At 50.7% G+C, this 22982-nt stretch overlaps 6 protein-coding genes across 6 annotated transcripts; 1 reads left to right on the plus strand and 5 right to left on the minus strand.

The window, feature by feature from the left end:
* Positions 1 to 935: 935 nt before the first annotated feature.
* On the minus strand, positions 936 to 2908 carry FPRO_15329 (putative amino acid permease NAAP1; the record flags this gene model as incomplete). The annotated part of the gene is made up of 5 exons (XM_031220363.1): positions 936 to 1870; positions 1925 to 2153; positions 2206 to 2359; positions 2408 to 2569; positions 2673 to 2908. 5 exons carry the CDS (start codon positions 2906 to 2908, stop codon positions 936 to 938), a joined length of 1716 nt encoding a protein of 571 aa, XP_031086029.1.
* Positions 2909 to 4937: 2029 nt separating this feature from the next.
* FPRO_15328 (uncharacterized protein) lies at positions 4938 to 6020 on the minus strand (the record flags this gene model as incomplete). The annotated part of the gene is made up of 1 exon (XM_031220364.1): positions 4938 to 6020. The coding sequence occupies one exon, from the start codon at positions 6018 to 6020 to the stop codon at positions 4938 to 4940; it is 1083 nt and encodes a 360-aa protein (XP_031086030.1).
* A 525-nt stretch (positions 6021 to 6545) lies between these two features.
* On the minus strand, positions 6546 to 9047 carry FPRO_15327 (uncharacterized protein; the record flags this gene model as incomplete). The annotated part of the gene is made up of 1 exon (XM_031220365.1): positions 6546 to 9047. The coding sequence occupies one exon, from the start codon at positions 9045 to 9047 to the stop codon at positions 6546 to 6548; it is 2502 nt and encodes an 833-aa protein (XP_031086031.1).
* Positions 9048 to 11213: 2166 nt separating this feature from the next.
* Positions 11214 to 13719, minus strand: FPRO_15326 (uncharacterized protein; the record flags this gene model as incomplete). Its single annotated transcript, XM_031220366.1, has 6 exons — positions 11214 to 11753; positions 11802 to 12706; positions 12756 to 13234; positions 13305 to 13360; positions 13420 to 13531; positions 13598 to 13719. 6 exons carry the CDS (start codon positions 13717 to 13719, stop codon positions 11214 to 11216), a joined length of 2214 nt encoding a protein of 737 aa, XP_031086032.1.
* Positions 13720 to 15014: 1295 nt separating this feature from the next.
* FPRO_15325 (uncharacterized protein) lies at positions 15015 to 16438 on the minus strand (the record flags this gene model as incomplete). Its single annotated transcript, XM_031220367.1, has 3 exons — positions 15015 to 15279; positions 15338 to 15581; positions 15640 to 16438. The coding sequence occupies 3 exons, from the start codon at positions 16436 to 16438 to the stop codon at positions 15015 to 15017; spliced, it is 1308 nt and encodes a 435-aa protein (XP_031086033.1).
* A 3834-nt stretch (positions 16439 to 20272) lies between these two features.
* Positions 20273 to 21463, plus strand: FPRO_15324 (uncharacterized protein; the record flags this gene model as incomplete). The annotated part of the gene is made up of 1 exon (XM_031220368.1): positions 20273 to 21463. The coding sequence occupies one exon, from the start codon at positions 20273 to 20275 to the stop codon at positions 21461 to 21463; it is 1191 nt and encodes a 396-aa protein (XP_031086034.1).
* Positions 21464 to 22982: the final 1519 nt, after the last annotated feature.

Genomic DNA, 22982 nt, shown 5'->3' on the forward strand with positions numbered 1-22982 from the left:
ACAGCCGGGTCCATCCTATGGCAGCGCATCCTCAAATGCGAACTTGAAGGATCATACACGATGCTGAGAATACTCCACATAGTCTAACTCATGCTGGCTTCTGCCCAATAGTGACCAACGCTCAAAACATGGCACCTTCCTCCTTGACTTCTTTCTCAAACCTCGCGGCCAAGTTCTCATGCATAGAGTCAGGTAGCTGGACACCAAGGGCTTATGCCGTCAGTCAAATTCTCATACACTTTAGAAACTGAGACTTACCCTTTGCACCCTCAAGGAGACTCGGGATGGTAATCACGAAAGGCTGCCACGATAACTCGGCTACCTCATTGTCACCCAGCAGCTTGCCCATGGGCAGGTCTACTGAATGGACAGCCACGTTCTCGTAATCTCTTCCTCTCTCATTTTGGACCTGGGATTCATCTTGATACGAAGCTTACACAGGTATGAGCTGAGAATCATGTTGGCAGTGAGTGGCTAATCTCACGTAATTTCAGCGTGTCGTTCGGGGTTTTAGGAGATTTCCGTTGGGGTTCAACCTCACAGCTGCTTACCTGGTGCTAGACCTGAAATACATACCTGACATGTAAACAGTCAGGGTCTTTCCCAGCGATTGAATTCCCCAGGCTAGGGCTGATGCCATGGATGATGTCTACCGTTAAAGGCTAGAAAGAAATTCATGGATAGCATTTTAGATCAAGGACAGTGCGTCCAAATCAGCATCATAAGGTGCATAATACCACGAAAGGAAATTCTCGCACTTCCTTAGAAGTAAATCTCAGCGAGAATAACAACATCACTACGAAGGCTTTACCTGTTTAGTTGACAGTATCCTTTCTCACAAAACCATCGCATGATAATTGAACATTAAATATAGTGGATGTAAGTGGTCATAGTCAAAAAGCAGTTATAAGATATGTTGACATCGCTATATACACTTAAAACAGAACATGCCACACGCGTTTCCAAGCAGGGCCGTTGGCAAGCTGCTCGCGATAAGCATTGATGGTATCCCAATCATGCTCGCGACGACCGGTATCAAGATCAATCTCGCTGACCTTTCTCCATCCCTCTCGCTTCCAGATGTATCCGATAACATAGAAGAGAATGACAACAGGCAGAGCCAGGTATGACTCGAAGAAACCCTCAGCAGTACCGAGTGATCCATCAAGATTGGTGATGGCAGTGTAGAACTGCGCAATAAGAACGATGACGATGAGGATGAGTCCAACCCAAGAGCCCCAGACTCCGAAGACGTGCTGGAAGGGGATTTCATCCAAAGTGTGACCGTGGTACTTCCAAGCCTGTCGGAATCGGATATGGCAAAGGCAGATAGAGCCCCAGGTAAACAAAGCAGCCAGACCAGACAAAGCCTGAAGCCAAACGAAGACGGTATTTCCATCACCACTAACACTGATGTATCCAAGAGCACCGATGGCGATAATGGACACAACAGCAGGAAGAGGACGACCAGACTTATCAATGAAAGAGAAGAATCTGGGAGCATAGCCCTGTTGCGCGAGTGCGACAAGAGTTCGGCTACCGCCGTAGACGCAGGAGACACCGATAGACAAGACGGAAACAAGGATGATGACGTTCATGAACGAATCATATCCCTTCAGATGAGCGTTGGCGGCAGCGATGACGAAAGGAGAGGCACTAGGGTCGTCGTTGCCGGCGTTCAGAAGTCTGGGGTCCTTAGAGCTGACGAGGAAACCGACAAGGAGAAGTCCAACTACGTAGAAGAGAGTGATTCGCCAGAAGACCTGCTTGATGGCGCCAGGGAGAGACTTGGCGGGGTTCTTGGCTTCGGCAGCAGCGAGACCGACAAGTTCTGTTCCACTGAAGGAGAAGGCCGCAGTGACGAACACACCTGGTATCCATTAGTTACTGAAGAATGTCACGGGAAAGAGGGCTTGTATCGTACCGCAGAAGCCTCGGAAACCGTGCTGGAAAGCACCTGGGTCGTACCAAAGCTTGGCGCCCTGGTAGGTGCTATACTCTCCATCAGAAGGACCTCCACCGCAAACGAGGACGACAGCGACGATCATGAAGATGACGGTGGCAGAGAGCTTAAGCAGTGCTGCCCAGAACTCTTCCTCGGCGTAACCAAGAGTTCCAAAGATATTGACGAGGATAATAACAGCAAGGAAGACCTGTAGTATGTCAGTCGCAGTCTCACGATAACTTCATGGGTGCTGAACTTACGCTGACCCAGATAGCTACGCTAGTGTGCGGAGCCCAGTATTGGATGACTGTACCGCAAACCGTCAATTCAAGAGGAAGAACGAAGGCCCATTGCATGACATAGTTCCAACCCATGGCGAAACCCCAAGAAGGATCAACAAATCGGTTGGCATAGCTGGTGATTTGTTAGCTCACGTCTTGATTAGGTATTGGCAGAACTCACGTATAGAAACCACCAGAGACGGGATACATGACAGCAAGCTCACCGAGAGCATAGACAACGTTGAAGATCATGACACCCATGATCAAGAAACCAATAGTCAATGAACCAGGGCCACCAGTCTGCAGAGCAGAACCGCTACCGACGAAGAAACCAGCACCAATGCTGCAAAGGAGTTAGTACACCACGTCAATATTAGCGCGTCATCATTTAGCAGGGCGGCAATAAGCCGGCGTTGCATAATGACGACTGAACGAAAATGACTGACCTGCCACCAATAGCGATCATGTTAAGATGACGAGGCTTCATATCACGCTGCAACTCAGCAGTACCCTTTGCGTAATCATCATGGGGAGCGAATGAGCCCGGAGTAAGTCCATTACGCAGCGCCCACGACTGCTTGGGGCCATCTTCGATGGGCTCAGTGGTGCCCTGCTTCTCATCATATCGTGGCGAAGTATCCTGAGCCTCGAGGGCTTCTTGTTTAGGATGGATTTCCGACATGGCGAGATGCTTAGATAAACTTGAATGTCTTGAGAGTCAGAGGATCAGAGGGAATTAGAGACAGCGCGGGCTAATGGTAGATATATACGACTTGCTACTGGAGCCAAAAGTGGCAACTCGGGGGGACCATCCCTCAGACAGACCTAAATGAAAAGCGGAAGGTGGTTTTTTGGAAGGATGCAGAGAGAGATAGGTACCTGGGAAGGGTACGTAACATGGAGCATTGATTTGATTGTTGGTTTCACTGTTCGAATTGCTGTGGTGATCCGTTTATGGGAGACTGGGGGCTGCTCCTCTATCTCACGGATAAAGCGGCACTTTGCTCAGCTGGGGCAAAAGAAGTGGACACTCGAATGAAACAAGGCTCAAGCCACCAAAAAAAGGAGCTGGGGAGAGCAAGGGAAGAGAGGGAAGCTAGCCTATCAACCGTTTGGTCGCGTGCTGACGTAGGGAAAAGAGTGCTACTGATCGGAAGTTTTAGAGCTGAGGTTAGGCTGTAGCTTAATCCTGTGCATCCTCGGATCCGAAGGTATTGTCGTCGATTTCTCTACAACTACAGGTCCGACGAGACATGTTTTATCTGGTGTTACATGTGATGTTCTGCAATCTGGATAAGGTGCGCGCAAAGGCTCCTCCCAAGTCTGGGGAAAGTGGCATCTTTTGAGGAATCTATTTGTCATAGATTCAAGTTTCTACCCCGGAATATCTCTGCTGGATCTGCGTGCGTGTGAAATTGAGCAGTTGACAGCAAATGGCGTAGCCCCTGTATCATTGGGGCGCGCCCGGAGCCGAGCTAGCCGGAAGGGGCCTCTTATCAAGCCGCCGATCCCGAGGCTAACATACGATGAGCAGTGACTGTAGCAGGTCTAATTGGGCAGAGACAGTTGGGTTTTATCTGACTGGAGTCTGGAGACTGGAGAAGGGGGATATAAACGGGTCTTGCTGTGGTAGGACCGACTTTGAGTCGTGTCATGGGAGGAGGAATGGGATGCAGTCATTGATAGAGTTTGAGTACTGATCTTCGTTCAAATCTTAGGTGAGAAATACGCACGGATGGCCCAGGCAAGACAAAAGGACATGCCAGGGTTTAGTTGTGGTGGTGAGTATTTACAGCACGTGTGTTCTATCAATGAAGTCGAAGAAATTGGAGATATTCCCAATTAAAACCGTGCTTGATCTCTTGGCAGGGTGATAGACGCCTCTGACAGCTTGGCACCCGCCATGTCCATCTTGGCATTTGACCGCGATATTCGAGACAAAGACAGGCATTATCTGGGGAAATCCACCACGCGCGAGGTATCTACGATCAATGAGGAAGCTGTTACATAAAAACAACGCCTTTAACCTTTGGCATTTGATTTGACCTCCCGTTTTAAGGTTCCAAAGCTAATTCCCGTTAAACTCGTCGCAAGCATCTCCACACGTGACCGTCTCGTGTCGCAAGCTACCCTAAGTTGGCGGCTTGGAGCGCCAATCTTGCTGCACTCAGCGCCCTGCCTGCCTGCCCCAGTGAACAAACTCCACTGTCCTCGTTTCCCTGATCTTCGTCACCAAAACGATCTGCGTATTTCATCGCACATCGAATCTTAACGACGATAAGAATTTCTTTAAACAAGCTCCATCAAACGGCAGAATGACGCAACTGACAAGCCTTGATTTTTGTGGCTTGCATTAGTTGCAACCCATTCCCTGCCATCGCGTCCACGCTTTGGAATTGGCGGAACAGGTTTCCAGAAAATGACGTCGGTGATTCAACGGTCAAGCCCTGTTAGCATACTAACAGATAGCGCCTTATCATCGCACTGATAAATCGCTATCTGCTACAGCGCCAACAGAAGGTAGGCGAGTGTTCCGCCCGCGGAACCGGCTTTCAGTGAAGGAAGCTTCCCGTCTTGATATCTCGGCCAACGGAAACGACACCGATCGAACGCCGCTGGAAATCTCCGTTTCTTCAGTCATAATTAACTTAATCGCAGTGTTTATCTAGACGTATTGGCCGTATCGCCATTCCATGCTCGTTGTGTCACCTCTACTCATCGCTTCCGAATTCCGCATTGACCCTCAGAACGGCCTTCTCAGCTGACAGCTGCCCTTCTCTGCTCAACCGAAAGGCTTCACCAACATCTTCCAGAGTTCCAACTTCTATTACCGGGTTCGCCTCAAGGTCGCCCCTCTCCAGCATCACCGTTACTAGTCGTAGGTACTTCTCCCAGGCACTTTTCTCGTCCGGTGTCTCGAGACCTGTATTATCAAACACGGTATATTCCTCACCCAACGCCTTGCCAAAGACAGTAAAAGCAAGCATAGACTCGGCTTTGACATATGGATTGACGGTACGAATAGACTCTTTGTCGAGTGGCGATAGAGCAATCAGCTGAGATCCTGTGCTGTGAGCCAGGCAGCGGGCTACTTTGTCCGGAGAACCTCCATCTGCAATGTTATCGACGGCATATCTCAGTTTTCCCCCAGTAATCTCTTTGACACGTTCAACCCAATCTTCGTCGTGGTAGTCAACCGTGACCTCGGCACCCAGCCGTTTGAGGAGGTCATGGTTCTTGGATGAGGCCACTGCAATGACACGAAGACCGCTGAGCTTGCCAAGTTGAATAGCGTACAGGCCAACACTCGTGGAAGCACCATACACCAAAAAGTCCACTCTGCCTTCTTTAGACTGGTAGGGTTCAGGTAGCGACAGGTGCCGATACATGGCTTGCGTGGCCGTCGCAAAAGCAAGTGAGATAGTCGATGCCTGCTGCAAGCTGATGTTGTCGGGTATGGCAAATACGAGTGATGCTTCGATGTTCATGTACTCTGCAAAAGATCCGATGCCTTCGAAGGTTGCGCCATGAACCCAGCCACCAACTTTCTGGCCTTTCTTCCAGTCAGAACCGTTGGGGTCCTCGACGGTGCCGGCGAAGTCACAGCCTGCAATGAGACCCGGCTGTGCTGGTCCGTCCAACACATCGCCCTCAACGAGTTTCCAATCACCAGGATTCAGAGCTGCGTAGTGAATCTTGACAAGAACTTCTCCTTCTCGAGGGCTTGGACGAGGAACTGACTGGACAGACCCGCTTCCTCTGCCATCGGTCACGAAAGCTCGCATTCTAGTCATCTCGTCCACTGTCGAAGGATTCTCTCTCGAATCTCAGATGACCGTTGAGTGGGTGAACTAATGCTGTCGTGGTACGACTTATAAGACCGTTGCTATCTGAGCCTCGGTTGAGACAAATTGATAAGCCATCCTGAGACGCAACGTTATGAACCGAACTATTGCTCTTTCCTTTCTGCTAGCCCTTATATCGCGACCTATCATGTCCGCTGAGATGTTCCAGAAACGGCATCTGGGATCACTATCCTTGTCAGCCAAGACAGTCACGGAGAGACTAAATGCCGACTTACAAATAACACAAAGTAGCAGCAGATTCACTGATAACAAAACGATATAGTCTTATAACATGGTTCATTAACATCTAGTAGAAATCATCGCTCATTATGCAAGAGTAAGCTGCCCTATTAAGACTTTTCCTATAACATGACTTCTCCGCCATCTAGGAATTCCAGCATCACAAAACCCTCGTCCTCATGGCAGAAAGACAGATGAGACACCCAAGACAAAGGAAATCGTAAAGTTCATAATCTACAGGCGAGCAGAGAAGCTGGCTTGTGAGGTCTGGCCATATGCGCTCTTCTCGGGCTGGTAAAAGGGTAGAGATGTAACGGTAGCCTTGATACGCTTGCCGAAGTACTCGATCTCTACCTTGTCGCCCTCGAGAACCTCCTTAGGTAGGTATGCGTAGGCGATGGGCTTGCGGACGCTATATCCGAATGCTGTGCTTGTCACGTAGCCAACGGCACGGCCCTTGACGAACACTGGCTCCTTGCCAAGAATGACAGAGCGGCCGTCGTCAATGGTGAGACCGCGAATGCGGCGAGACACCTTCTCACTCGAACGGCCCTTGAGAGCGTTGTAGCCAACGTAGCCATCCTTGCCTGGTTGGAGAGCAAACTCGAGTCCAGCCTCATAGGGGTCGTACTCTGTGGTCATATCGGTACCCCAAGATCGGAAGCCCTTCTCGATACGGAGAGCGTTGAAGGTGCTTCGTCCAGCAGCAATGACTCCGTAAGGCTGACCACCCTGCCAGAGAGCATCCCAGAGTCGCAGACCATTGTCGGCGGTTGTGTATATCTCCCAGCCTTCTTCACCGATGTATGAGAAGTTGGTAGCAATTACGGGAATGCCAGAGATCTCTGCCTTCTTGACGCTCAGGTAAGGAAGGGCTCGGTCTGAGAAGTCGTCCTTGCTGACAAGCTTGATGAGATCCTTTGCACGGGGACCCCAGACGCCGACGGCAGCGAGACCACCGGTAATGTCACGAACCTGCACTGCTCGGTGAGGGCTGGCCTTGGTCTGAATCTTGGCCTCGCGAGTAAAGTAGTGAAGGTCGACGGGCCCGTTGACTCCGAGATGGAAAAGATCCTCTCCGAGTCGAGCGACGAAGATGTCACTCTTGATACCACCATGGGTATCCAGGAGTAGAGTGAATGTCACCTTGCCGACCTTTCCAGCAACGTTACCAGTCGTCAAGCGCTGAAGCAGCTCAGCAGCACCAGGACCAGTGATCTCCAGCCGTCGAATAGGTGTCTGATCATACAAAGCAACAGCAGTTCTCGTCTTCCAGGCCTCAGCCGCCGAAACAGCAGAGTAGTATCGAGAAGACCAAGCATCTCGCTCCACAGGTTTCCAAGCCTCGGGCAAGTCCTTGAGAAGCTTCTCGTTGGCTTCGAAGTGGTGAGGGCGTTCCCAGCCACCAGCCTCGAGGAAGTAGGCACCAAGCTCCTGCTGGCGTTGGTGGAAGGGGCTGACGCGGAGGTTGCGGGGTGACTCTTTGGGCTGAAGAGGGTGGAGGATATCGTAGACTTCGACAAACTGTGTAGATGTTGTTTCGGCGACGTAGGCAGGTGAAAGTTGAACTTGCTCAAAGCGGGAGATGTCGCACTCGGAAAGGTCGATCTCAGATCGGCCCGTGGTGAGAAGCTCAGCAAGTGCCTTGCCGACACCAGCAGATTGTGTGACCCAGACAGCCTCAGCGACGTAGAAGTTGTCAAAGTTGGGGGCCTGGCCGACGAGAGGGCCACCGTCGGGGGTGAAAGACATGATACCATTGAAACCGTGGTCGATCTCAGTTTCTCGGAGTGCAGGAAGGATCTCCTTGGATAGCTCCCAACCTGGTGCGAAGTCCTTGGGAGTGAACTGGAGGCTGGATGGCATGTTTCTGGAATCGACGTTCTTGGGTGTCTCGCCAAGCGAGGCTGCAACGACGGGCATTGGGCGATGGCCGTAGAATCCAATGCCGATGTGATCACCGTGCTCACGGTAGTAAAGATCCTGATCCTGGTGGCGAAGGATAGGAAGTTTGGCACCATTAGGCTCCTCATTCTTACCCTTCTGGCAAGGAACTGACTTTGTGTGCACATATTGGTGAGCCATTGGTGTCAGGGGAACTGGCAGGCCAACCATGGCTCCAATCTCAACACCCCAGAATCCAGCGCATGAGATGACGATATCAGCCTCGAAAGTTCCATTCTTAGTGTTGACAGCTGAGACATGGCCATCGTGGTGGTCAATGGATGTGACCACTGTAGACCCGTGATACTTGACACCAGCTGCTCGTGTTCGCTCAATAAGCTTCGCTTGAGCAGGGCGAGCCAGTGCAAGACCATCAGTGGGAATGTGAAGACCACCAAGTACCTTACTCTTATCCAGCAAGGGGTACAGCTCAAGGCACTTCTCAGGGCTGATGAGATTCGCCTCTATGCCCCAAGAGTAAGCGTATCCCCTTTTTCTCTTGAGCTCCTCTAGTCGTGCAGGAGTAGTAGCGATTTCTAAACCACCGACTTGGTTGAAACAGCCTAGTGATAGTAGCTTCTCAACTGTGTATGTAGCCATCTTGCTGAGAGTCTTTGATGTGTTTGTCTGGAATACAAGACCAGGGGCGTGAGAAGTTGAGCCACCAGGCATGTCCAGAGGTCCCTGATCAAGGACCGTGATGTCGGTCCAGCCGCGAGAGACCAGCTCATCAGCAACGTTGACGCCGACGATGCCAGCGCCAATAATGAGTACCCGCGGTGAGGGTGCCATTGCTGCTATTATGTAATGTAGGTAGAGGATGAGATGGAAAGGAGGATGAGATGAGAATGGTTTCCAACACGGAAGCTTCTATTGGCAAAGATCAAAGGTTCTAGTCGAAATATATCTTTCTATCAGCAATCCAAGACTCCGCACTCCTCCTCACCAAGATCATCCTCAAAAGTATCTTGTCACTATGTCATGGTTACGATAAGAGCAACTAACATGAGAACCTCCGGTTGCGGGAGCGCTCACGTGATCGGCAGGAAGAGGCGGCGCCGTTCAAAGGTGGAGGGCGTGTGTTTATGGCGTTGCGTTTTCCGGGCATGGCATGCGGGGGAGCAGAGATAACGGGACGAGTCTAGATCTATTTTGGTCTTGGACCGGGCATCAAGTGCCGGTCGACCCCGTGCTGAGAATGATAGGATGCGTGATAACGAAACGAGATAGAGAATAGAACGCGCGATGTCGGATCTTGCAGGCGAGGAACGGCCACTATCGAAGCGTTAGAGACCCATGCTCAATGGAAAAGGTTAAACAGTCAGACGCCGCTCGGTTGGGGTTGCATGAGTTTCTGCCATGGGGAGGGGGAATGGCAATCAGCTGGACTGCCACGGACTTGTCATAGCGATGAGGAAAGGCTATTTTTACCCTTGTTAGTACGGTATGGTAAGACCAAAGCAAAAACACCCCGAGAAATTTGGTCATGGGACCTTTTGCGGGAGAGTCACATTTCACGATGCCTTCATCTCGCGAGGGGCGTTGGTGTTTCGCTTGCAATCTCGTGGCATTGAGACCCCCTCCCTGCTATATTTCTACACCAATTGAGAGCGGCACGAAGCGCATTCGTTATCGTCGAGCTGTCATCGGTAGTCCTTCTTACCGCTAATTTCAGTGAATGGCATTTTGGTGTTGTTCACTTCGTGACTCTTCCCCTCCCTCGATAGGCTCTTCGTGCCGTATTTCCTCAGGATTAACCCAATTGAGGCGACACCAATTGAGTCCACGATGGTCAAGGACAGGGAAATAACCGGTAATAATAGCAAGAGCCCTTCCAAAAGGGTTTCCGACGAAGCCAATCATCTTCACAGTCAGAAAAGCTTGGCTTTTTTGGTTGCCAGGCACGTTGAATCGCATGATGCCCCATTGGCCTACCAAATTTCCCATTCCAGAGATGGTGTTGACCCTGGAATTCCGGCCTCCCTCTGCAGCCGATGGGACCGAGTAGACAACTTGACCTATGAATGAAGACCACATTTGCCAAGAGGATACGAATATCCAACCGCCATGTCGTGGCATGCCCAAGTGGAGCGGTGAAACGAAACCCGACTCAGGTGAGGGTTTCTGATGTGCATTGCGCCATGAAGCTAAACTCAACACCAAAAACTGTGCATCGTCAGATGAAAATCTAGACTGTCCTGCTGACCCGCCTCGCCTCTCCCAATATCGCCAAATTAGCCTCTCAGTCCCTCCCCCGCGTCGGAGCCCTGAACTATACCCCGACTTCCCCGGTTTACCCCAGGTTGTGTAGACGCCCGGTTTCATCGTATGGAGACGTGTTGACACATAGAAATACTGAATCCGCGGGAGGAGACTTTTTGCTTCTCTCTAAACAAAAAGCACGGTCCCCACCCTCGACACTTTCTTCATCCACCCAGTCTCTCACCTTGGCTAGGGAGGGACACACTGTGCATATCTAGCGTCTTCTCCATCTCCGGCAACCTTCTCTCCCCCGCATTTTCAACTTTTTGCTTCGGTGTCTTCCCCAGGAAATCTGCCCGGTTTCGGCTACCCCGGACCCCCAAATCGAGACGCTCATCGGAGAGCAGGGGAAAACTCGCCCAGGAGTTTTAGCTCCCCAGTCAACACTGACAAGGCTTGGAGATAGATGATGCACGGCTTCTGTCATTGTGAAGTGAAGACCTGCAATGTCGCCCTGTTTTTGTTTGCCTGTTCTGTATGTGACTAGAGATTTGGAGAGAAGGATTCGGGAGACAATGCACCGTTGATCTCAAACAGGGAATGCATGGAATGACGGGAGAAGGTAATACGCCCAGTCTTCTAGACGTCTAGATTAAGCAAGAGAATGTTCTACTGTATGTATCTCTGCTGCACATCTCCACTACCATACCATAGCCTAGCCTTTTTGTCCATGCCCAAGATCCATTTACCATACTCCTAAAAGTGATTAAACATGATATTACTAAAATTTTCACCTTCCCACCATGCAGGCCCCCTGCTCTCGCTCAGGGCAGGTTGGGGGTCATCGCAGCCCATGTCGGCAATGTTGACGAACTGCGACGAGTCCGCGTAGAGCCATGGCGTGGTGCATAGCGTCAAGTTATCGTCCACTGGCACCTCGTCGTAGACAGTGTCGCGCGCAGAGTCTGGGCCCTGCGACGAGAGCGGGGCCTTGTAAGATGCCGTTGGCGCTTCTTGGCCGCCGTCTGCAGTGTTGATTGTGATGTCCGGTGCGCTGGCGACGATGATCTCCAGCGTAATATTTTCATTTGCATCCTCGTTCGTGTGGTTTGGGACGAGGGATTGGTTAAGGAGACCAGCCGTTGGGAGCTCGTGAGAATCTGCAAAGGTGTTGAACTGGAGAATCTTCCACATGAGAGGGACGCTGAGGTAGATCTTTGAGGGCATCCAGTCTTCAACGTCCATGCTATCAGATGTACCTGCAGCGATGCGCGTCATCTTGTCAAGGTTGCGGTCCTGTCAATTGTTAGCGCAGATTCATGCGACAGCTAGAAAAATACACACCAATGCTCTACAAGCTGCCGAAGTGGGCAGAAAGTTCTTGAGAAATCGCCTGCACTTGGCAAAGTCCGTGTTTGACTTGTGCTTCAATCGCGTCGCAGCGGCGCAGCAGTAGTACAGGTGCACCGTCGCCGCAATGGCAGCGACGTGGCCGAAGAAAGGATCTGCAAGCGGTACTTGCTTATCGACGACCATGTCGATCATGCGAACGATCCATGTGGAATGCAGAAGTGCCAATTCTGACGATCGCCTCCAAAAAGTGTTTGGGATGGCGAGGTTGGGGTTGTGCTGCGCTCCCACGATGTACAAGAAAGGATGGTTCAATACGGTCGGAATGACGTGGTATGTGAACTGCTCCTTCAACCACGGCGCCCAGTAATCGCGATGCATCTTCAAGTCCTCGACCTTGCGCTCGTAGAATTTGACTGTGTCATAGCGATGGCACATGGGTATCCTGTTCTCCGTCTCCATAAAGTCGGCGAGAACTTTGGCGTACATCGAGTCATGTCGCCAAGGCTCCTTGATGTTGTTGTGTGAGCAATCGGACACGTATTTTCGCACTTGGCTCCAGACCCAGCCGAGATGAACGCTGGTGTTCCAGATACCGGGTTCATTCTGGTGATGGCAACCGAGATCATCTCTGGGGAGAGTCGGCGCTCGTGGGTCATGATCTGGCGTTTGGCCTCGAGTAGTGGAATAGGCCGGGCGCCAGATCTCGGTCGGTACGCTCAAAAGACCTTCTTGTCGGCCGTAAGATTGCTCAAGCATCTGCAGACTCCAGAATAGCCTCTTCTTGCGGTCCGACATGGGATCTTCCATGCCGTAAACGGACTCGACGTCCAGCATCGCAGAGCGACATAATTGATGCGCTAGACCGAGGTGAAACTGGCCAAGGTGAACATTGCCGTCTAGAAATGTCAGTTTACGTGTCGCGACAATAAAATAGGTCGGCCATACCAATAAATGAGGAATAAGAGAGCAGACAGAGGCTCTCAAGCGTCGCAAGATCTACAGTCCCATTGGCGATCCTCAGCATGATGAGACTCTTTGCATTGTTGGCGTACAACTTTGCCTGATCCCCATTCTCAGAGAATCGCAACGTCAAGGCAAGAATGCTGCAAGCAAGCTCATCATGCATGGCCCCAAAGTCTCTGACCTCGTCGCGTTCAAAGCACCATATTGGCTGTCGGTGGCAGTACTCAAAGTACAGCGCGATACCGACAGCGATATCGGAATGGCTCGGTCGCAGCGACGAGTTCTCGGATTCGGACTTTACTGAGGGATGGCTTGTAGGGTAGCTATGCTCGCGCGTGTTGCGCACGCCAGAGTATGACTTTTCCGACGTGTCTGTTGTTTCTTCGAGCGCCGAATCGAGCTGTTGCTGTTGGTGATGGTTTTGCTGGTGGTGTTGGTTCTGTTTTTGTTGTGACGTAGGCCTGCAAATGCCCCAAAAAGTTAGAACCCCTCCCACTGTAAGTAAGCGTCAGAGATAAGAAAACCACTTACAAGCTTCCGTTGAGCAGAAAGTCAAGCTTCTCCTCCAGATGGGCCAGTCTCTCCTCCTAGTTAAAATCGTCAAGTTATGTTTTTTTGCGTGTGCAAAACCCCATGCACAACGTACCGAAGGACCGCTCTGAGAGGGCCTGATTGCCGGGGGATAGGAGCACGACTGTTTGAGGCGGACGCAGCTGGAGCATGCTGGCTTCTCGCCTGGGCAACGGGTCTTCTTTCGTCTGGGTTTCTCAAATCAGTACAGCTGTGATAGACGCGACATCGCATCGCAGTGTGTGTTTGCCAACCTGCAAGTCAGACAGGCGTGGTGAGAGCGTCGTCTGCCGCGGGTGCTAGTGGGAGGATTATTATTGTTGCCGCTGCTGGTGTTGTTGTTCTCCTCGGTGGGTGACATTGAAGATCTCGACATTTTGAAGTTCATGTATTATTATCTGAGACAAGGAAGAGAGAAGAGGGAAGGGGAGGGAGGGAATGTCCCGACGAGGAGGATAATAATTATGAATTAAAAAAAAAAAAGTTGATGGCGTAGGAGTTGGTGAACCTTGTTTCGCTCGCTGTAAAGGGGCCCGCTTCCACTAAATACCTTACCCTTCGACCTCTGGAACCTTTTGGCGTCTGCTCTTCTGGAGGATACAGTGCAGTTTGGGATGGCTTACAGCTACTGTTGCAAACCCCGCACTGCCTACTGGTTAAAACGGACTGCGTGCGTGCGTGCGTGCGTTGGAATAACTCTTACTCATGGCCCTTGCGCTGCGCTGCTGATAACGCGGGGTTTGGTTTGGTACGAAGAAGAAAAGCTTAGTGGGTTGTCTAGGGATTGGATGGAATGGCTAAGGCTAATGCGAAGTGCCTGAAGAGAACAAGGGGGCGTGGATAGTGTGACTCCCGGTCAGAGATGAGGCCCACTGAGAGGGAAACACAGAGCCTGTCCCAGCAGCAGTCCATCCCATCCGTTGCAGCAACAGTACAGCACGCACAACACGACACAGCGTCGGATAACTTGCCATCACGGCGTGTTTGTTCTCGAGATAATAGCACTACTACACTGCATCTATCGAGTCATTCCTCAGAGCAGGCAAGGTGAAAACTCTTCACCGTACCTGGAATTCCCTATCTCCAACCATTCGGTCATACCGCTCGTTATCTTCCCACTGCCGAAACAAACTTTCCACGTCCCCTGCCCTGCCCTGCCCTGCACCCACCTTCTATCAGAGCTTCCAGAAATAACTAACTATCCCTCTGCCTTCACCGAGATACACCTCGCCTGGCTCCCGCATCGCTCCGACAAACGGAGATCTGTCGGGGAGAGATAACACGCTGTGGATCAATGATCACCTAACTAGCCCAGGGTGCTAGATAAGAGTGGAGGTGAGGAGAAGCCCAAGCACCAAGATACGCAAATCTGCATCTCTACGTAGCTTACTCCGACAACGCTGTTTAAACATTTCTTGGCTTAGGACAGTTCTGCTTGGCAGAGGCGATCACGGATGACTTGGGCCATGTCATGGTAGTAACAAGAATCTCAATTCGTTCATTATGCTCGTAATTATGCCGACCAACGCCCAATCATGTCTCCCTTAATCCCTGGCTCATCTCCCCCGCAGTTATTCCCCTCAGAGGATGTTACCCTGTCTTTCTGTTTATTCCCTGATCTTCCATCCATCCTTCTTTACATGCTTCTATTATGTATTGCTACCTTGGGTTCTACAGTCTAGCAGCGGGATCCAACAAGTCCCTCATCTCCGAGTTGGGGAACTCGCAGTTGAGAGCTGCATCGGGCCGCTCCCTGTCCCAAGCCCACTTCTCCTTGAGCTCAGGCTCGAGCTTGTCCTCGAGCATCTGCACCACGTACTTGCCCAGCACTGGGAAGAACTTGTATCCGTGGAACGAGCCGCATGTCGCGACGTACAGACCCTTGGCACCTGCGTGCGGGGAGATGATGAAATCTCCACTAGATGTGAATGCGTCCCTGTAACGTGCGGTGTCAGTCGGTCTTTTCTCGTCATCATGGTGGGGGTTTTACATACCAGCAGATGCGGTGCTTCTCGTACTTCCAGTGCGCACCCTTGCTTCCGAAGAATAGACGGTTGGCGTTGTCAATGTCTTCCTTCAGGGAGTTGGGGACCTTCCATTGAGCGTAGTCCTTCTCATCTGGTGGTGCAGAGACGACACGGCCAGGGAGCACTGCGCGGTGGTTGCTGAAGATGTTGCGACCCCACCACTTGATCTCGCGATCCTTGGTTGGTGGCAGGCTGCCAATGAAGGGAGAGTCTGCAGCTAGCGTTAGTTGGTGTTCTAGAAGGTGCACGCCACCCGGGTATAAACTCACTGTGTCTGTAGGTATATCCTTGGAAGCCGACGGGCATGTCCTTCATCTTGGCGAATGACTGGTCATCAAGCGTGACCATGCCGGTAGTGATACCAGCAGCTGTGATGCGATCACCAGATCGGAGATCAGGCAGGTTGTGGCGTGCAGCGCTGTATTCCAGAAGCTTGGCCGTGTATGCTCCAGTCGACAGGATAACTGTGTCGGCGGAGATAATCTCGCCCTTGGCCGTTTGGATACCTGTGGCGCGGCCGTTCTCAATCTGCACCGTAGCCACATCTGCAACGATGTACTTGACGCCCAGCTTCATCGCCTCGCGCGTCACAGCGCGCAGAGAGTCACCTGCAGCTCCCCAGCCACTGTTTCTGTTGACAAGGACCTCCTTGGCGCCAGTGTAGTCAGCCTCCTCGTAGAGACCGCCATACAACTTCTTAGCCTCCTCGATAGTGTACACTTGGATGTCCGAAGCGCGGCCGAGCTTCTTGTAGTTGTTGATGACATCCTGAGCGTAGTCACTGCGACACACCCAGAAAACACCAGCCTTGTGAAAGTGAGGCATCCAGAGAGGATCAGACTCGAAGATGTCTTGCGCCTCAAGAGCGAGACGGCAGTAAAGGAGATCATCGTAGTCTGCGCGAACAACCTTGTTCCAATCCCAAGATGCAGCTACGCGGTTGTCACCGTCGTAAGGATCTCTGTCGACAATTGTGACAGAAGCATTGGGGTATTTCTGGATGAGCTGGTAGGCTGTTGAGACGCCAAAGACACCAGCTCCCACGATGAGGTATGATGAAGAGGCCATTGTAAACGGTGCAATGCTATTGGCAGACAGGTAGGGTGAGAATTGGTCTGTCGAATAGCCTGTCACAGTAATAGAGATGATGTATAACCACCAAGTGAATTGATCTGTATTTCACCTCGTCTACTGGGCCTTTTATCACCCCGCCTTGGAGACAGTGCCGGTCTCGGTGGCCACCGTATTCCGGACGTCTCTCACCAAAAGTCATTTTCCGGGTCAGATCTGGAATTCCGGAGCTGAGAGCCGGAGTCCGGTTATGGGGTAGAGAGAAACCCGATCACGTGAGGCATGCTATCTTTAAGTTATTTTTGGAGATTATCGTGAAGTCGTGATAACCTCATGCTGGAAGGTTAATATCGTATGATGGATGGTTTTCAGCTTGATGAGGTGAATAATACCAAGAACCATGTTTGCGGATGTCTTCATGTCTTTGCATTGACCAACTGGGTGTCTAGCCTCCCCTCTCATCTCCTCCTCCACCATTCTGGTGGTCTTTGTTCACAAATCACCAGACCAACACCATCCCATCCCATCCCAACCATCCTCTTATCCTACAATCAGCTGGTCTATCCTCACCTCACCTCACCATGAGGTTATCCACGCCTATATCCAGCCTTCCCATCCCTTCATGTATGAGTTGCAAGCCAAATCCCGTAATAGGAAAAGCCTTATCTCCATATTTTGGGCTCTCCCCCGCACTGCAACTCGGTACCCACGGCTCATGGAGATCATTGATATCATTAGCTGACTCTTGTTTCTCCGCACGCAGAGATAACGCGTAACCCTAGCATTGCTTCGGGCCTAGCTTCATGCACAATTTGCACTCGGCCAACCTCAATCGGCATCGAACCAAGACAGGGGTTGGTCACTGCTTCAGATGCGAAGGAAAACAGATTCACACTAGTTGGGCCTCCAAGACTTATCTCGCCCTCTCCCAATGCCTCACACCATCTTTAGCTCGGTTGGTCCGTAGCGAAGTGAGGCTAGTAATCTGTCAAGATACCGCTGCGAGTCTTGCTTATCTTGAATGCAGTTTGGTCCACTTCCCCATGCACGATGCGCAATGCCCATCCATGGATGCTGGTCTCGACGTTTTTGCTGGCGTGGCAATGCGACGCGACGGATGGATAGAGGATGCCGGCACTCGTCATCCCTACCCCAGAAGTGATGAAGCCAGATGGAGACCCAGGCACCAACACATGGCCAATGCTACTCTGCCTCGCGTCGCTAGTCCTTTCTTATCCTATCATTTGACCATCGAGATATCAGGGGATAGGGCCCATCGTGATTTGACACAACGCCCGGTCCTCGATCCCGTCTTTGTGCTATCTACAACCCCGGAGTGGCGCAACCGTGCCATACCAACACATCCCCCACGTGCATCATCAATACCTTCGAGAAGCTGTATTGATCATGCAGCATGGTCGAAATGTGTGATCCTGCCGATTTCGGTCTATTTTCAGGATCTTGGGTGTTATCCTGAGTCCATCATCAGCGGCTAACGGCAGGTCTACAAGTGACGCGTTGAACCAAGCAAAGGATGTCCCAAAACTTGTTCCATGTCAAGCGTTTCCCTCACTTCCTTGCGTTTTCTAGTGGGTTTCCTTTCACTTACGTATTTAGGAAGGAGAGCAACATGGCGTCGATAACTAGATCGAGATGTTCATCGTAGGGTAAGAGTTGACGAAGATCACGGTGAGGCTCATCTCGCTTGCACTATCCGTGCCTGAGCTTATCGTTGCCCATCAGACGTGTTGTTATCGAAGAGGTTCAGGGTAGCTTTGAGTGATGTCCTCAATACCTCATTCTTCTATTGAATGTTTGTGCTGTAATGTAAGAATATCTTTCATGATATTCATGATAAGTGAAGTGCACCTTTGAAATGTATAGTAACCGGTCCTGCTTTAATAATCATTCTCAGGGCTTATGAAGTTATCTCGAGGTGCTGAAAAGAGGAAGAATAAAGTTTCGAGTGAAAGGCAGGAAACCAAATGGTGTATACAACAAATTTCAACTCATATCTGAGAAGTTACTGGCCCAGCAAGATATATCTTATAATCGCTTCGTAACATACGATTCTTCCAGTGCTCTCGTACGATCCTGTTATTGATCTTGTCTTGTGAGAAGACGATACTGCCAGGTTTGAGATGATCCGTGCCTTGCTGTTGACAACCGTTAAGTCAAAACGAGCAACTATACAGAGAACATCTCGCAACTTGAACGATTCTGATGTCACTTATCCTCAGAAAACAAATGATTATAAACTCATTTTCCGTTGTTACTCATACGATTTACTTTACGGTTTTCTACTCAGCTGAGGAGGTTTATGGCTCGCTGTTTGTGTATTAAAATCTACATTTCCACGGGAATGGTCAAGTCACAATAGTCAGGTTTACTTGCTATTGTCATTCGTTTTCCTACCTAAAAATTGCTGCTAATGATAGCGTCGCGCTTCACCCTGAGTTCTTGAATGAAGAGCAAGATCAAGCGGGAAAATTCCATTTCGCCTGGGCTTTCCCTGAGCCCCCGTGGGGAGAATCAACCGGCGACCCCATACACGAGCCATCGGTTGATCTTACCACGAAATATTTCCCGTGATGGAGTTTTGAGCCCATTATTTTCTGGAGTCGGGATCCCGGCCTAGATCTATCATCTTGGGTTAGCTTAACGATACGACTTAAACACGCCTAGTCGTGCCCTGCCGTACCCCGGACTCGCCGGCACAGACCAGCTCCAGCTCTTTACAACTCTCGCCTAAACTTGCTTCTCCTCAAGAAATAATCTCTCTCTGGCTGAAGACTAGACGATTCGTTATCGATTTTCTGCGGTCATGTATCAGCAATTGCAATCAATCGGTCTCCACCGTCTCCATTTTGATTATTGGCAAGAAAGCGTTGCAGCGATTGAGTATGTTGTTACGAAATCGCAGTGTCTGTATGACCATTCAGGCGGTCACTGCTCCGGCATTTGAATTCCATCAGAAACAAGCAATGCGGACATCAATGTTTCGTCACCTCCGATCATGTGTTCGGGTGCATTTAGACCGAATTCTGTTTCAGCCTTGTCCAGGGCGTCTGGAGATTCGAGAAAGCAGCAACTTGAACCGAAATGCCAAAAATAATCAATCTCGAAGCTCCGATAAGGAACTGCCGGTTTCTAGAAATTCATGATCTTCAACGCGAAGTCCTTCCTCCGTGTCTGGGCATCTGCAGGTCCGGAACGGTCTAATTGCAACATCACCAAGACACGGAGGTTAGTTTGCTTTGACGTGGGGGAACACGATACACCTCGTCGTGGCGTAGACAACAGCAAGACCCCTAATCGAGAAGTTGACGCGCAGACTAACACCAACTAAGAGGCCGTCATCTATGACTCTTGGAGGGTCTAATTGAGGCCGGACATGGCTTTTCAAAGGGGGTGAATGTTGCTAGCCGGGCCCCAAAGATAGCCTGTCCGATCATGTGACCGGTCGCCAACACCGGAACAGAGGGCCACCTGATTGCGAGCAACAACTCAATCTATCGAGACGAGACGGCGTCAGGTATCAGGTGGCAAGGGGGTGGTTTCAACGTTGGCGATAGAGTATGGACACGCCCTGATTAGCTTCAGATGTGCCAGATGCACCAGATGCAAAAGAAGTATTTAGAAGACGTCTAGATCCAACCTCAATCGAATTATTATCATCATCAACAATCACTACTTTACCATTCCTACCAACAGGACTTTTATATAAGACTTCGAGTCCTTATCTCTTGTCTTCACATCTTCACTCTTATCTTCATCAAGATATCCAACACTTCCTCCTCCTCTCCTCTCTCACACACAATCACATTCACAATGGCCCAGTCATTCTTGAAACGATACTTTGGCCTCGGCGGCTCTGCTACTCCCGCTGCCAGCCCTGTCACTGAGAAGAGCGCCGTTCGTGCTCTTCCCGCTTCATGGTACACCTCAGTCGAGATGTACGAGCTTGAGAAGCGCGCCATCTTCTCCAAGAAGTGGCTCCTTACCACTCACCAAGCCAGAGTCCCTAACGCTGGTGACTGGCTCAAGTATGAGATGGCCAACTTCGAGTTTGTCATTGCTCGCGACGAGGATGGTAACATCAACGCTTTCCACAACATCACCCGTTTCGGTACCTTCCCCATCGTCGCTCCTGAGCAGGGTGACCACGGTGATGCCAGCACTGGCTTTGACCAGAAGCAGAATGGTCTTCTCCCCATCCACGTTAAGGTTGATGCTCGTGGCTTCATCTGGATCAACATGGACGGCGCTAAGACCCCTGAGGTCGCCTGGGAGGATGACTTTGACAACCTTGACACACATGAGCGCTTCTCCTACTACAACTTTGACGACTACCAATTCGATCACGTCTGGCAGATGGAGGGCGACTACAACTGGAAGATCCTTGCCGACAACTACAACGAGTGCTACCACTGCAAGGTCGCTCACCCTGATATCCCCACCATCGCCGACCTCAACTCTTACTGGGTCGAGACACAGAAGTCTTACATCCAGCACTTCGGTGCCCAGCGACAGGACCAGATTGACCGCGGATTCCGCATCGCTGTCACATATTACCTCCCCAATGCCTCTACCAATATCTCTCCTCACTTCTTCATGATCCAGCGCTTCGTTCCTCTCAGCCCTTCTCGCTCCATCATGCGATACGAGTTCTTCCGCAACAAGAACTCCAGCGACGAGGACTTTAACCTCATCACTGAGCTCTACAAGCGTGTCATGTCTGAGGACAAGTACCTCTGCGCCAACGCCCAGAAGAACGTCAACGCCGGTGTCTTCATCAACGGTGAGATGCACCCCGAGATGGAGCAGGGTCCTCTCTTCTTCCAGCAGAGCATCCGAGAGCAGCTCCAGAACCACCACAAGAAGGAGCAAGAGGTCGGCCACGAGATCTGGCCCGCCCAGCAGGAGGCTCCCCAGACCACCATCAACTCCAAGGCTACAAGTTCCGCCAACTACTCATCGGGCATTGACATCCGGCCAGCGCACAAGGCCATTGTTGTTTAGACTTGGGCATGACCTACTGATTGATTTGGATTACATGGGGGGATTTACAAGATAAAAGCGAGTTTTGCTCTTTTACACAAGATTGCATTGTTTATTCATGACATATTATGACCCAGCAGATGCTTAATTAGCTATACTATTGCATCTTGCAACATTTCTTAGATAGAAATCAAGACCTTTACTTTACAAAAGCTTCTTTGACCATTGTGACATGCTCTGAACAAACAAGCGGTGAATGCTCGGTCAAGAGATAACAAGCTCAGCTATCTTGGCTCCCACCACGATAAGGCCTTCACACCACAAGGTGAGGCTGAAGCCGGACCGGGACACCGTGATAAGCCGGCAACTGATCGACAAAGACCGTGCTTGTAGCTGCACGCCCCGGACAAGAAAGTCCTTGGGCAGCTCGGTAGTGATATTACCCAAAGCTTAAATCGAGATTTCCAGTTGGAGAAGAGATAACCCCTCACAAGAACCAGAAAGACCAATCAGTCTACACCCTTCTCCTGCACACCGTCTTGTTTCGTGTTGGAATGCTTGTGTGTAGCGCTAGTGATGCAGCACTTGTTGGGGGGTTGCCATCCATAGACAGTCGCTGTGCCTGATTTACCGTAGCATGTTCTGATTCTGGGATTGCACACCACTAGCTTGGGCTGCCAACAAAGAGTGCGCTGGTAATACCTATAGCATTGTTACGTCGTCCTCCAGCCTTTCCACGTCACCAATCGCGATGAATTGGTGGGAGGCTTTTGACTATTGAACATTCCGTCAGCCATGACCGAATATTGATGGTCCGGTAGCTTTGACAGTAGGTGATTGCCGTCGGTGACGGTTAGTCATAAATCGAGATTGGGTCGATGCAAAGGGCACCGCATATCGGCACGCGTAATCGTATTGCTGCGGTTGGAGCGAAATTACTTCTCGTCCTTCTTGGCCCCATGATCTCCAGTCCGAATGTTTAAATTAGAGCCACGATTGACTTGTGTAACTCTTGAGCAAGGTTTGAGCAAGAAGCAAGGAGAAAATGGCCATTTTGCTTAGCTAGACACTTTTCGTGAGCTTATGGCTTCCTCTGCACCGCATCACCTTGGTCATTCAATTCCGATGTCGAGAAACTATTATGATGAAGTTCTTACATGTAGACACATATACAACGGAGAGGCTCAATAGCTGGGCCTACACCTTGAATGTCTTACCACAGAACCCTCAACATAGAGGGCGAACGAGACTATTGGACCGGCCAGGGAGGCTGCAAAGGTCACAAGGCCTGGGCACCTGATGCCCGCCTCAAACCAGCGCCCGAGAAATTGAAAGCCTTCACCCTTGAATTCGAAACTTTAATGAAAATACGGATATTGGCAAGGGAGCGCCGGCTCTGGAAATTTGCGATACCGGAACCAAGCCGATGCGTCCGATGCTGAGGGTGTTTGGAAACCCAGGTTTAGGTGGAATGCCATTGAACAAAACGGCTGAAGAATTTCCACGACTCTCTTGGCCCCAAAAGCTCGTGATGAAGTCT

Source organism: Fusarium proliferatum, assembly GCF_900067095.1.
Source record: "Fusarium proliferatum ET1 genome assembly, contig: FPRO_scaffold009, whole genome shotgun sequence".
Lineage (NCBI taxonomy): Eukaryota > Fungi > Ascomycota > Sordariomycetes > Hypocreales > Nectriaceae > Fusarium > Fusarium proliferatum.